This window comes from Gouania willdenowi, chromosome 17 (genome assembly GCF_900634775.1).
Source record: "Gouania willdenowi chromosome 17, fGouWil2.1, whole genome shotgun sequence".
In the NCBI taxonomy this organism is placed as follows: domain Eukaryota; kingdom Metazoa; phylum Chordata; class Actinopteri; order Blenniiformes; family Gobiesocidae; genus Gouania; species Gouania willdenowi.
In genome coordinates this window covers 12,294,154-12,309,406 of record NC_041060.1, presented here as the reverse complement: position 1 = coordinate 12,309,406, position 15,253 = coordinate 12,294,154, and the positions used below count along the sequence as shown (strand labels likewise).

The window sequence follows — 15,253 nt, the reverse complement described above, 5'->3', positions numbered from 1 at the left end:
GACTGACAGTACCACGGTGGTGGCGTATATCAACTGCCAAGGTGGTTTATGCTCCCGTCGGCTGCTGCTGCTGGCACGCAGGCTGATCCTGTGGGGTTGTGACCATCTCCTCTTTGTGAGAGCGATGCACATTCCCGGGGTCCTTAACGAAGGCGCGGTCCTGCTGTCTAGGGGCGCGCCGGTGTACGGGGAATGGAGGTTACACCCACTGGTGGTGCAACAGTTGTGGGCCCTCTATGGACGGGCCGAGGTGGATCTGTTCGCCATGGAGAAAAACACGCAGTCCGCGTTGTTTTTCTGCCTGCACGGCACGAATGCTCCCCTTGGCGTAGACGCACTGGCACACGTCTGGCCATGCACACTGCTTTGCGCATTTCCTCCGTTGGTTCTTATACCCCCCACTCTGTCCAGGATGAGGGAGCAAGGTCATGCACTGATCCTGGTGGCGCCTCACTGGCCAGCCATGCACTGGCTGGCAGAGATTTACCAGCTGCTTTGCGCTCCTCCTTGGCAGCTCCCGCTGCGCAGAGATCTGCTGTCACAGGCGGGAGGAATGATATTCTACCCACACTCAGAGCGGCTGGGTCTGTGGGCTTGGCCCCTGAATGGCTCTCTGTCAGCGATGGGACCCTCACAGTGTGTGATCTTCAGCTTACAGGGTACCCGGGCCTCTTCCACTAGCTCTCTGTATGATTGCAAGTGGGGGGTTCTTTGTCATGTGAGATTTGTCTCTCATATTACTCATGAAACCGGGGTTATGTAAATAACCTACAGTGTTTCGAGGGTTTATTCCTCCAGGGGTGTCACATCCCTTTTTCAGGGCCCGGGGGGAGTGATCTTATCATCCCTGCAGAGCCTGATTGACAAGTGCGTGGCCTGTTTTCACTGTGATAGTGTATTTGGCAGCGATCGCAGCCTGTCATGTGGGTTTTGAGGATAAAACGGTGAGTCAGCTCCCACTGATCGGCTGTTTTTTTATGAATTGAGCACACGCCCTCCTCCTTCCCCCCCATGGCCAGACCAACAGATCTGGCGGTGGTTCTCATTACAACTTAATAATCATTAATTATTTCAATTAATGATTATTATTGGTTGGGGGTACCATTTCATCATATGAGTGAGACATCTCACTCATATTACTCATGGAACCGGGGGTTACTGTATATACATAACCTACAGATCTCTGGGGGTTATATACATAACCTAGAGATCTTAAGCATCCTCCCCTTAAGCCACTGGGGTAAGCTAGCCTTTGGGTTGCTTTTCTGTGAGCTGTGTTGTTACTAGCACTAGCTTCAGCTAAGTGGGTTCGTGACATCCGTGCGCTCTCGGTTCACCCGTCATGCGCTCAGCTCTTTCCGGGCGATGTGGGGATTATTTTGGAGCCCAACTCGGTGCCGACAGTGGTGGACTCTTCATCTCGGGAGCTGCCATATCCCATAATGAGACATCTCACGAAATATTATAAAATGGAACTTTAGGTTATGTATATAACCCCGGTTTTATGTGTAATATGAGTGAGATGTCTCACCAGACAACCCTTTTTGCCCGAACGAGTGTTCCCGGTGGATGGAAAGTTCTTTCCAGCCAATCAGGGCTTGGCGGATTGAGAAAAGTGTTTCTGAGGGCTACAGGGAGTGTGTATCCCATAGTGAGACATCTCACTCATATTACTCATAGAACCGGGGTTATAAACATAACCTAAAGTTTTCATTGGTTGTCATGTTTCATTTTGGACTGAGCAGCCAATAGGAAGCCTCAGTCCGTGCACACTTTTCCCAACTTATCATGATTTTTTTGTTTCTGTAATTAGTTAAGTAGTGCTTATTTTCCCTACACTAGTTAGTTAGTACACACTTACCATCACTAGTTCATTAGTGCTGCTGCAAATGGCTTTACGAGTAGATATCTTACTTCTACTAATTCATTAGTAAACATGTTGGGTCCATCTAGTTTAACACTAGGGGAAAAAAAGACTTAAAATAGTGATCATGCTTACTAGTTCACTAGTTTAAGCCTTTATTGCTAGTGAGCTTTTCAATCTTCAAGTAACATAAAATTGCATCAGCAGTTGTCAATGATTGACTAGTTATCACGTCGGAGTCTTTGCAGCTTGCTAGGGAACTAGTGTGTGTTTTGGCGGCCCTGGTGATACCATATTCAGACCCATATTGTGTCATATTGTGTGTTTAAAGCTATTGAGGATATTGAATTAGATTTAAATTGAAGCTTTGAGTGGCTTTACACGATTTACAAGATGTATCCCCCCTGAAGATATAGTAAATAAATTACGTTTTTTGCCTCTTAGCAGGGTTTAAGTCTTTATATCTTCCTGATTCAAACACTAGTTCATTTCCCTCATCAGATCCAAACCCATCTGTATCTCAGACTACGGGCAAATGGGACAAGATGGTGGTGGAACTTAAAGAGGAGGAGAAAAATGAGAACCTGGAGGGCGACGCCGCACTCAACAAACTCTTTCAGCAAATCTACTCTGACGGCTCGGACGAGGTCCGACGAGCCATGAACAAATCTTTTGTGAGTACAAAGGTTCACTGACGTTAAACTTATTTAACACTACACATCTCTAATGTGAGTTTCCTCAGAACTGGTGTAACTTCTCTCAGTTTGCAGGAGAGATTTAAGCCTTTTTTGTATTGTTACCAAACTGCATTAGAAAGCTTCACTCGGAACCAGAACAGCTTTTGTTAGACATCTTGTTTCCTTAAAGAGTAGCTGTAGTGAAAATGTAGATACCAAAAAAAAGTGTTTAAAAGGACTTTTTAGAACGATTTTATATTTTGGGGTAGGACTGGGCGATATGGCCTTTTTAAAAATATCCCAATATTTTCAAGCTATTTACAATATATATCTCGATACATATCCCTTGCTTTGAGATGATGTTTTGATGCATACAACCGAACCAGAATCGCAATGTTCAAGATATATTGATGTTTTCTCTGTGATGTAATTGGGGTGTCCCTTAATAGCGTACCTGTCAGTTTCTTTTTTTCAGAGGGAAACTCTTAAAATAAGGTAAATCAGTTAAAGCCACATGCCAAATGTCACTCAGGGACCTTTATATTAACAGAGGTGTAAAAAACAATATCAAAATTTAGAAAACAAATTATGCGTATTTTAAAAACAACTTCAGCTGACTAAAGTGCTGTACAGTTGTATTATTATTATTATTATTATTATTATTACCTGTCGAGGATTTATTTATTATTACTGACAATTGTTCATTCATCAGATACTATTATCCAAAGTGGCATACAGAATATATAAACAGTTGCCACTACTAACACGCACACAGACACACGCACGCTGTAATGATGGCCTTCTGAGGACTGTCCCTTTAAGGGCCATAGGAACGTATGGTCAGAGTTGAGACTTGCCATCTTCCTGATATGTACTGAGCACATGGACGGAACTTTATGTTACTTTTCTGTTTCCGTCCCGACAAATAAGCAGCGTTTGAGCTTCCCCTGCTTACAATGAACATGCAGTGTGACTGTAACGAGTTGTTTTGAGTCCCGTTTGTAACTTGTGAGACATTGACATGGGAGAGGGAGAGGAGAAATAGGTGCGGACTTGCGGCCAATGGAAATAATTGTTATGCTATTTTAACACTAAATGATATCGATATAAATGATATTGTTCCATGTGAAAATGTGCTAGCAATCTATCGATATAAATTAAAATATCGATATATCACCCAGCCTTACCTTGGGGGCATATACTATGGAGAGTCGTCATTTTGGTTTTACAAAGGTATAAAGTCATTCCAAAAAGTCATTTTAATGTTTTTGTTTGTTTGTTTGTTTGTTTGTTTGTTTATTGGAAATACATAAACACATTTTTTATGATATACATTTTCACTACAAGTACCCTTTAATCGTGATGACAAAATTTAAACTTTTTTTTTTTAAATCACTCGCCCAGTTTATTTAAATTTCAAACAAAACATTTTGGTTGAATATTGAATATTTGTTGCTTTTCCATGACATTTACTGTATACAGCTCTATTTTTTTTACCTTTTTTTTACCTATTTGCCTCCACCTTTGCTATTATGTGCTCCTAAAAAAATGTGCTACCTACTGCTATATTAGAGAATCATTACTGCGTTTTTATAATGTTTACACAAGAACAGTGCAAAATGTATTAATTACTGTAAGAGTAGGAGTTATTTGTTCATCTAGTGGGCAAAAAGAAAAGGACTCTGGTCATTTGAGGAGGTGCACACATTCCTCACCTTAGTGGCTGACGGCTGTGTCGAGCTCCACACAAAGAGGGGGTTTGTGTCAGGCTGAGAGAACATGTAGCTTTAAGCTTAGCATCATTGATGTCATGATCTCATGCTGCGGGGAGACAGTCCTCTAGAAAAGAAAAAAATGTCCTCCTCCATGTCCTCTTATAATAGTATGGTTTATTTTACCTCTATATACAGTGGGTACGGAAAGTATTCAAACCCATTTAAATTTGTCACTCTTTGTTTCATTTCAGCCATTTGCTAAAATCAAAAAAGTTCATTTTATTTCTCATTAATGTACACTCAGCACCCCATCTTGACAGGAAAAAACAGAAATGTAGAAATTTTTGCAAATTTATTAAAAAAGGAAACTGAAATATCACATGGTCATATGTTTTCAGACTCTTTGCTGTGACACTCATATTTAACTCACATGCTGTCCATTTTTTCTGATCCTCCTTGAGATGGTTCTGCTCCTTCATTGGAGTCCAGCTGTGTTTAATTAAACTGATTGGACTTGATTAGGAAAGACACACACCTGTCTATATAAGACCTTACAGCTCACAGTGCATGTCAGAGCAAATGAGAATCATGAGGCTGAAGGAACTGCCCAAGGAGCTCAGAGACAGAATTGTGGCAAGGCACAGATCTGACCAAGGTTACAAAATGATTTCTGCAGCACTCAAGGTTCCTAAGAGCACAGTGGCCTCCATAATTCTTAAAGAAGAAGAAGTTTGGGACAACCAGAACTCTTCCTAGACCTGGCCGTTCTGCCAAACTGAGCAATCGTGAGGGAAGAGCCTTGATGAGAGAGGTAAAGAAGAACCCAAAGATCAGTGTGGCTGAGCTTCAGAGATGTAGTAGGGCGATGAGAGAAAGTTCCACAAAGTCAACTATAACTGCAGCCCTCCACTAGTCGGGGCTTTATGGCAGAGTGGCTGGTTAGAAGCCTGTCCTCAGTAAAAGACATATGAAAGCCTGCATAGAGTTTGCTAAAAAACACATGAAGGACTCCCAGACTATGAGAAATAAGATTCTCTGGTCTGATGAGACCAAGATTGAACTTTTTGACGTTAATTCTAAGTGGTATGTGTGAAGAAAACCAGGCACTGCTCATCACCTGCCCAATACAATCCCAACAGTGAAACATGGTGGTGGCAGCATCATGCTATGGGGGTGTTATTCAGCTGCACGGACAGGACGACTGGTTGCAATTGAAGGAAAGGTGAATGCAGTACAAGTACAGATATATCCTGGAAAAAAACCTCTTCCAGAGTGCTCAGGACCTCAGACTGGGTTGATTGTTCACCTTCCAACAAACAATGACCCTAAGCACACAGCTAAGATAACAAATGAGTGGCTTCGGAACAACTCCGTGACCATTCTTGACTGGCCCAGCCAGAGCCCTGACCTAAACCCAATTGAGCCTCTCTGGAGAGATCTGAAAATGGCTGTCCACCAACATTCACCATCCAACCTGACAGAACTGGAGAGGATTTGCAAGGAAGAATGGCAGATGATCCCCAAATCCAGGTGTGAAAAACCTGTTGCATCATTCCCAAGAAGAATCATTGCTGTACTAGCTCAAAATGGTGCTTCTACTCAGTACTGAGCAAAGGGTCTGAATACTTATGACCATGTGATATTTCAGTTTTTCTTTTTTAATAAATTTGCAAAAAATTCTACATTTGTTTTTTTTCTGTCAAGATGGGGTGCTCAGTGTACATTAATGAGAAATAAAATGAACTTTTTTATTTTAGCAAATGGCTGCAATGAAACAGAGTGAAACATTTAAAGGGGTCTGAATACTTTCCGTACCCACTGTATTTGGTTGGTATTGATGCAAGGTCATTATAAACAGTCGTGCCCTTGGACTTCTCTGTCAGCAGAAAAAGCAAAAAGTGGGTTATCAGCTGTTTTTATTCTCTTCAAAGCGTGGACTCTTCAAGCAGCAGTTTGGTGACCTCAGTTTTTTCTGAGCTGTCCTCACACTCTTATGTTTTAAACAAGAACACAAACCTCAAACAAGCTCCAAATCTCCTCTTTTCCAGATATTGTCAGTTATCTGGATCATTGATCCTGATCATGGTATCATGATTTTTCACACTTTAAAGACTTGGAAGAAATTTCAGTCCCCATTTATAACGATACAGTAGGACCAAATGTATGGGCACCCCCATTTATTTTTTTGTTTTTTGAAAAATCGTGATGAAATGCGCAATCTGGATCGGATCTGATCAAATTTGGCATAACTGAGTCAAACATCATAAAGATCGGTCATTACAATTTTTTTCTACTGATCCAGAATCAGTATATTGATGCAGATTCCTTCCACATTTTAATGAAATTGGCCAAAGGCAGTGGTTTCCACCCTCTTTTTGGATCGTGACCCCATTTTGATATCATACATTTCTGGCGACCTCAAAGACATTTGTTTTTCTAGAACTAGTTTTTGATCATGTTTGTTATTCTTTTTGACAAATACAGATTAACCAGGATTAGTGACAAATTGCGCCAGCTCAGATATTTTTATACTGCCTATACTTTATTTGAACTATATTTATATTTGAGAAAGTGAAAGTATAGAATACAGTTGTTTAAAATTGTGTGTTGTGTTTAATTATGAAAATAGATATTTAATTCATTTCATCTTGCTTTACAGATATATAGCGCTAAATACAACAAAGATAGACCTTCAATGTTCTTCAACCTTGTGGTCATGGGGTCATGACCACAAGGTTGAAGAGCATTGAAGGTAACACACATGTAACAATGACGGTGGATAAACGTCATGTGTTGTGTAATGATTGTGACTGCTTTAGAAGCTGGTGGTTCTGAAAATGATTTAACTTGGAGAGGCTAAAGCCCTGCATGGGCCGTGACTGGACACAAACTACTACAAGGATTCCTCACTATAGGAAGAGGGAGCCAGAAATAAACAGGCTACTGTGTGAATAGCAACAAAGGCCAAAAGCAAAAGTTCTCTGTTTAATTATTTTTTTAAAGTATTCCTCTCTTTGGCATTTCTCAGAATCTACACCACAGCATTCGATCAATCACTCCTTCCATGATGCATGAAATCCTCTGTTGTCCAACGTGCCCTAAAATGTGGAAGCTGCTGCAGATATTAGATCAGTTGCTTTCATGAGATTTCCAAAACGTTGGCGTACACCTCGCTGAGTAAGGCTTCAAGGAGAGTTCACCAAACTCTGAATGTTGCCTCTTGCTTTTTCTATTCCTTCTCACCACAAAGAAAGTTGGTAGGAAACAACTTAATGTGTGTGTTTATACAGCAATAAAAACATTGAAGATTGAGGCAGACAGAGACACGAGTTCAGACGAGTACAGGAAATATTATGGAGATAAAATCACAAATATCTAGTGACACCGAGGCTTTTTTTTTTCTGGAATTAGATTTTAATCATGTTTGTTATACTGAATTACAAATACAGAGTAATTGCTCTGCACACATTAACAATATGTGCCAGCTGCCAGATATTTTCATACTGTATTTAATTAAAAAAAAATTATCTTCTTTTCTTTGTATTGCATTATATTTAGAATAGATTTAGTGTTACTTATATTTTTAATCAGTAATTAATTGTATCAATTTCTAGATATTTCAGGCAACCCCGAGGTTGAAATACAGCGGGTTATACTGAGCTACAACTCTTTCTCATCTTAAGAGAGTGTGCGTGCATGTGTGTGTGTGTGTGTGTGTTCCCTATGGGAACTCATCCATAGAGAAAAGCACCTTTCAATACTACTTTTAACGTTTGAAAGTGGTGGAATATTTTCCTTTTTCTGCAGAGTTCCATCATCTGTTTGTCAAATGATCCATGATCTGTGGAAAAGGAACAATGTCAGTGCAGTGAGTGACTGCTGTGAAATATATCTGAGGAAAAACAGCAAACAATACATCTGTTCAAAGGGCGTGGTGAAACTCGACTGCAAAATTAAAGTCAACTTCATGAGGTCTCAGATTTCTGCTATATCAGTCACTTTGACACGAGTCGTATAAAGCACAAGGTAACCAAAGCGTTCTTTAAATCATTCATCTGGGGGTTTGAAACATCCCAGGTCTCCCAGAGCAGAGTCGGCACATTCTTCACAAAAATGCTTCGTCACTCGTTCTCTGAGGAGTTAACTTTACTTTATGATTAACTTACATGTTCGAATGCAACAGCAAACATATTAATTCCCTTTTGTAAAGCAGGTAAAGCAAAAACACCTAATGCAGCAGCTTTAAAGTGGCCTCGCAGCTGCTGAGCTTTTCGTACTTCCTTCCTGATTGATTTTTTTTGTAGGTGGAGCTTGGAGCACCAAGTGTTATTTTTCACCGTGTTATAATTCAGGTGAGACGTTCATAGTGTCAAACAGTGAAAAAGAGTTGCCCTTCCAGGTCTTGCAATGACAGGATGTTTTGAATCGATTTTGTGTGCGGTCACTGAGTCGATGCAGAATCAGCCGCAGCCGCTTCTCCTTGTATTGATTAACCCCTTACTCAAACTAAAAGCATCCGGCTGAGATCTTTGTTTGTTTACCTTGTTGGAAAGTGTATGCAGAACAGAATAAGCAACATTTGTTGTGAGTTGTTGAGCCACACTTCTGTTTTTTTTTCTTTGTACGTTTAATATCCACCATTTGTCCAGGGTTGGGGTCGATTATAATTAAAATTGACATAATTGTAATTTTATTTGAAAAGATCTGCTGCTGTTGTAATTGTAATGGAATTCAGATAATTTACTTTGTAATTGGTATGAAAATTCTATAAAAACTTATTCTACCTTTAGTAGGAGAGCACAGATAATGAGCACCAGTGCAATACTTGTGCCAGATTTAGCCATGAGCTGCTTTCCATACGTTGTCCTCATACATTTAAGAAGATGTAATAAAATATACAGACATGGACATAATATACACACAAGGACATGGATATAATATATACATTTACAACCAACCGAAGTAATTCCTTATTGGGAAAAAAAATGATCACATGATCACAAGACTGACTCTTAACCATTTTTCAGCTCTTTTTTAAAAAGCTGTAAAGCTTTAATTTACAGCTTAATAAAAGTAAATCTAGGGAACCGTGTTACAGTTCTAAGGCTTACAAATACATATTTAATAATTATTAAAATATGTTTCACATCAACTTTTCCCACTACCTGTCTGTTCTCTTGAGGATCATTCCACAGACAAAAAAAGCCTCTAATGCTCACACCGAAAATATTAGAACCAATATTTTCATTGATTAGGAAGCCTATCAAGGTAACTAAAAGATGAAAAACAAATTGGATGATAGGTTGTAGGTTATTTTACAGTAGGGCTGGGCAAAAAATTGATTTAATCGATTTATGGAATTTGTAGATAAAAACAATTTTTATTTTGCAAATTCAAGTTTTTAAAAAATAATTTTTTTTTAATTTTATTTTATTTTTTAAATTTTTTATTTTTTTCCCACTACAGTTTTTTTGGACTTTTTCGCGTTCCATCCTTTTGGGTTACCATAACGCAATGTGAGCCAGCCCCCTCTTTGTTTACCCTTTGAGTAGGCTATGTGTGTGCCACAGGCATGTTTCATTTTTTATCCACACTATGCTGAGATGCTAAGGGAAGAGTTTATTATTATTGTGATGTTATATGTTGTAAAATATGTAGTTTTCTGTTTTCTTTATCAGACATTGAAGCTACTGTGAATTTGCTGCTGCACCTTTGCTTAAACCTGGGTTAAAGCTTGAAATAGTTGAATGACAGAGCCTCATTTACTTTTTATTTTGGGATTGTTCTATATATTTTAACTCTTGAGGACAATCACAGCAAAAAAGTTGCACTTTTGACAATATATCTAATGTCTGCAGTCATTTTTAAGTGCATTGAAAAAAAAATTGAATCAAAACTCAAATTTTTCTTTAAAAAATCTGAGATTTTTTTTTAGGCAAAATCGCCCAGCACTATTTTAGAACTAATTTAAGCGGGCAAAATCCGACCCATTATCATAAGATATGCTAACAGAAATGCTAACATAAGAGGAAGGTTAAGTTTTATGGGCTTATTTATTAAAGGCTCAGTAATTGTGATAATTGTGCTTGTACTTTAGTAATTAAGAACTTAACTGTAATTGGCTTTCAGGGGAAAAATAATACTTGTCATTTTAATTGCATCTAGAAAAAAGTGCTGTTCATTGTAATTGAAACATGTAACTGACCCCAACCCTGTTCCATTGATTTATTTATTTATTTTAAACTACTGGTTTTTACTTTGTGTAAAGAGCCTTTTTCACTTCTATCCTCAACCTTGGTTAGGCAGATATTAAATGTGTCCCACACAGAATAAAATCCATGTTTCCAGAATGTTCACATCCATGTGTTGAGTTCCAAGGTAGTGTGACTCTCAGTCAAACGAGAGTGAAAGCACGCGCTGTGGTTTTAATTTTCCTTTCCTTGACTCGAAGCATGAACAAAGAACAACACTAAGTTAAACGTAAAAGCGCCACATTTAGCAGCGCCTGATGCAGCAGGAACAGCTTGTCTGACTAATGAGCTTCCACGTGTGGATTTATGTGTAAGGAAGGAAGTAACGTATCATTTTGCAATTAAATGTTGATTGATGATTGGAGCGTGTCAGCAAAGCCCGTGTTTGTAGCGATATGATTTCCCCAAAGCAGGAAACTGGCTGGGATAAAAGGAGCCGCTGTGATTTCCAGAGAGAAAACCAATGCTGGTGATGATCAGAAAGCATGTGACCTTTTAGAAGAAGGAGGGGTTGAATTCTTCACTCACCTAACTTCATGAAACGCACACATCCAGAACTACTGGGATATCCTAGCAGGGTTGGTGTGGTGTCAATTATAATTGTAATTGCGTAATTCATCATTAATTAGTGAAGGTACAGGAGGCATCCTCATTATTGTTATCCATATATTTTATTATAGTTATTAAACTTTTCCCATCCACCACCTACTACTCCCACATGTTTTTGAATGATTTCAACAAGTTTGGTGTCAAAATGTGCAGATAATTTCTGTCTATTATGCTATGTATTTGCTTTTTTTTTTTTTTATAACTTTTCAACTGTTTAATTTTTCATTTTCCCCTCCACATCAGACATTTTCAACATCGCTTACTTTGAAATTTGAACTTCAGCTGTTCAGCCATTCTTGAACTGATTTCAACTATTCTACTTCAACATGTTTAGCTGTGTGTTCACTTTCAGCTCAGACCTTCAACCCATTTCAACCTTTTCCACTTTCTTCAGCTTTTTAAAAACTTTATTTAGATGGTTTTAGATCCTACAACCTATTTCACCAATTTTCATCATATCTTCTGCGTTTTTTCACGTAGAGTTCATTGACTAGGCTAATACTAGGCTAGTGCTAACGCTAAGAAAATGCTAATCTGGTGCTAGGATAATGTTTAGCTAATGCTAGGCTAATGTTAATGCTAGGTAATGTTAATGCTAGGTAATGTTAATGTTAAGCTAATGCTATATTAATGCTAATGCTATGCTAATGTTTATGCTAGGCTAATGTTATTGCTTGCTAATACTTATTCTAACTAATGCTAATGATAATGCTAGGCTAATATGAATTTTGGGCTAATGCTAATGCAGTGTTGGATGACGTAGGCCAGCACCTGCATCCTCACAATATTTCAGTTACAATTATGACATATTATAATGTAATTTTAATACTAAGTTGCAGTTGTAATGATACTTGAATTGTAATTGTTCAGATAATTGACTTAGTAATTGTAATTGGCATGGAAATTCTATAAAAACTGATTATAATTTAATTAAAAGCAAAACTGGGGAACAGTGTTACAGTTCTATGGCTTAAACATACATAGTTAACAATCAGTAAGATATGTTTCATATTAAAGTTTTCCCACTACACGCCGGTTCTCTTTAGGATCATTTTACCATTTAAAAAATAAATAAATAAATTGATGTAGGGGTATACTGAAAAAAGAATGCTCAAACACCCACACCAAAAACATTAATACCAATATTGTTTATGGATAAGGAAGCCTAACAAGAAAACCAAGAGATGAAAAAAAAATAATGGTTGATAATATTTTTTAGTGTTTTTTACAGCTGATTAAAAACATGGGTCAAAACTGACTTATTACCATAAGAGATGCTAACTGAAAGCTAACACCAGAGGAAGCTTTTTTTTTGTGTGCTTATTTATTAAAGGTCTCAGTAATTGTGCTTAATTGAAGTTGAACTTTAGTAATTGAGAAAGTAATTCACTTTCTGGAGGGAAAAAATATTTGAAATGTAATTGGGAATAAAATGCCGGTCATCGTAATCATAATTGAGTTGATACTCATATTTGAACATGGATAATTGAGGATGTAATTGTAAAATATAATTGACCCCAGCCCTGTGTTCTAGACTAGAAGATGTTTAATAACTGCTAATGAATTGTTGTCTCTCCCCCCTCCACAGATGGAGTCAGGTGGTACAGTCCTGAGCACCAACTGGAAAGACGTCGGCAAAAGAAAAGTGAAAATGAGCCCTCCAGATGATGTCGAGTTCAAGAAGTACTGAACACCTTCTATCCCCCATTTCCTCCCTCCGTATTCTCACCTCTCTCTCGCATCTGCTCACGTTTGGGAGTCGTTACTATCCGCCGTCTCCTTCTACAGCCCCTCTTTGTCGTTGAGCTGGTGTCTTCTATCAGTACAAAAACCATCACTTCAACCTCTAATTTCAGCAATAACTTCTAAACAAATACAGTCAAGTTAATTCAATAATCAGTTCTAGTGATTCTCAGGATTCATCCCATCTAATTATCTTGGTAAAAGCCAGTCATCATTAAATGAAACTATATTAAAATGTCAAGAAAAGCACCAAACCTTCTGTCAGACCTGCTTTCTCAACCCCAATCATGTTATTTTTCCTCCTGAAAATTTAAATTAAATGTAAGCAAATTAAGTCATTTGAAGACTCTCAATGTTTTTATTTGCTATTTGATAAAAACTTGACAGCAACACTGTCTCATCTGGATATTTTCACCCGTAGCTTCACTCCAGTCGTTCTCCCAGTGTGACTCAAGCTTCAAATGTGCTTCAATAAAAGATTTGATGTTTGGCTCACAAATTTTCTGTGTGTTTCTTTTTCAGGGACGTCTCCGACAAGACGACTCCAACCCAAGTATAGTGAAGTGTTGTGTGTTGGCCGTTACTAGTTTGACTACATTTCTCTATTGTCGTTTTCAACATCAAACAGATTTTCAGTGGTTAAGCTGCTTTCAGAGCAAAATAGCGCCGTAGCTTCCACTAAAGCTACATTTTCCGCGGCATTTTCTAAACCTTAAAGGCATTTCTCCCATGTGACGTCACGCACCTATCGCAGAGACGTGTTTATCTTGTAGAACTCCATGACGAGTTCACAGAACGGACACACGTTCCGATGTTGACTGTGCAACCCCAAAGGGAAGCTTCTGTCAATGTCGAACACAAATTGGCATCACATTTTTAAATTTTCTCTACACAAACATAAAACAATGTCACTTTGAATAAATGGATAATTTGATATTTGTGTAGATAACAATAGTATAGATTGGTGCTAATAAATATAGCACTACACACAGACAGACAGTACTTTAACTACTTGACAGTAATACAATGATCAAATTACAAAACAATGAGGTGGATAAAAGAAACAATTAAAACCACAAAACTGAATTATGAGGTTTTCCATTTAAATGTTTAGAAACTTCAAATAAAAACGGACTCATACGCACAAAACTGTTTGTTTTTCGTTGACTTTGTTGGGGAAGAAAGAGTTTAATAAACAATTGAACTGATTTCACTTATTTGTTTCACAGTTTCATTGATCACTAGATAACAATGACTTGTAATGAAGTTTGATGAATGTTAAAGAAATAGCTTTGATGTAGTTGAGCTATAGCAGATCATCCAATCATTTTTGGGTCGTGACCCCATTTTTATATCACAAATTTCTGGCGATCACAGAAACATATTTCTCTAGAATTAGTGTTTGTTATACTGTGTTACAAATACAGATTAGACAGGATTAGTGCACACAGTAATGAGATGTGCCCAGTCAGATAATATTATACTGCATTTTATTTGAGAAAGTATAGAATACTAGCTTGAGATTGTGTGTGTGGTGAAGCTCAAGTACCCCCTTTTTCTTATTTCTGGATCCAGGTACCCCCTTTGTCCGAGTGCAACATTTTGCTTATAGAAAACGACGGTATTATTAAACAACTATAGAGCATAATGACTAAACAAGTAATAACACACATTTGAAAGAATCTCATTGTGTAAATAAGTGGGAAAAAAAATACTATTTAATACAGTGGTTCCCAATTTTTTTTGGACCGTGACCCCATTTTGATATCAAGAATTTCTGGTGACCCCAAAGACATTTTTTTTCCAGAATTAGTTTTTGAGTTCAGATAATTTTTTTTAACTGCATTTTAATTGAACTAGATTTATATTTCACAAAGTGAAAGTATAGAAAAAGTTGTTTAAGATTGTGTTTTCATAAATATATATGTATAAAAAGTATTTTGAAATTTCAATAATCTTTTAAAAAGTTTCTGAAATATCAGGCAACCCCACATGGGGTCCTGACTCCAAGGTTGAAAAACATGATTTAGTGGCTCCTGAATAGATAAGTTTCTATAGTTTTTATCATTAGGACCGACACTTTATTTGCTAATATCTCTCTCTCTCTCTCTCTCTCTCTCTCTCTCGCCCGCCCCTATAGTGCCACCGTCTACCCCTAGGGGTACACATACCCCCATTTGAGAAATATGTATGCGTTTTCCCATTTTATTCTCTTTCTTTTTTAAACTTTTTTTTTGCTTTTTTTCTCCCTTTTTTCATTTTCTTTTCCTTTTTTCTTTTCTTTTTTCATTATTATTCCTCAAGAATATACATTTGATAATGATTAAAAAAAACAAAAATAGAATTTTAATCAATAACCAGACATTTCAGAAGACCCCATTTTAATTCCAGGCG

General features: G+C 37.7%; 1 protein-coding gene across 3 annotated transcripts in view; it reads left to right on the top strand.

Annotated features, from left to right (window-relative positions):
* The window catches only part of sugt1 (SGT1 homolog, MIS12 kinetochore complex assembly cochaperone), a 47,779-nt gene extending 33,771 nt beyond the window's left edge, over window positions 1–14,008 (top strand). For 2 of the 3 annotated variants that reach the window (XM_028473699.1, XM_028473700.1), the window contains exons 12-14: window positions 2,366–2,538; window positions 12,705–12,799; window positions 13,382–14,008. In XM_028473699.1, the coding sequence (XP_028329500.1) occupies window positions 2,366–2,538; window positions 12,705–12,799; window positions 13,382–13,418 (305 nt within the window). In that variant the 3' untranslated portion in view covers window positions 13,419–14,008. Of the gene's footprint in view, window positions 1–2,365; window positions 2,539–12,704; window positions 13,359–13,381 lie in introns of those variants that run through there. The other variant, XM_028473701.1, reaches the window with a different exon arrangement.
* Window positions 14,009–15,253: the final 1,245 nt, after the last annotated feature.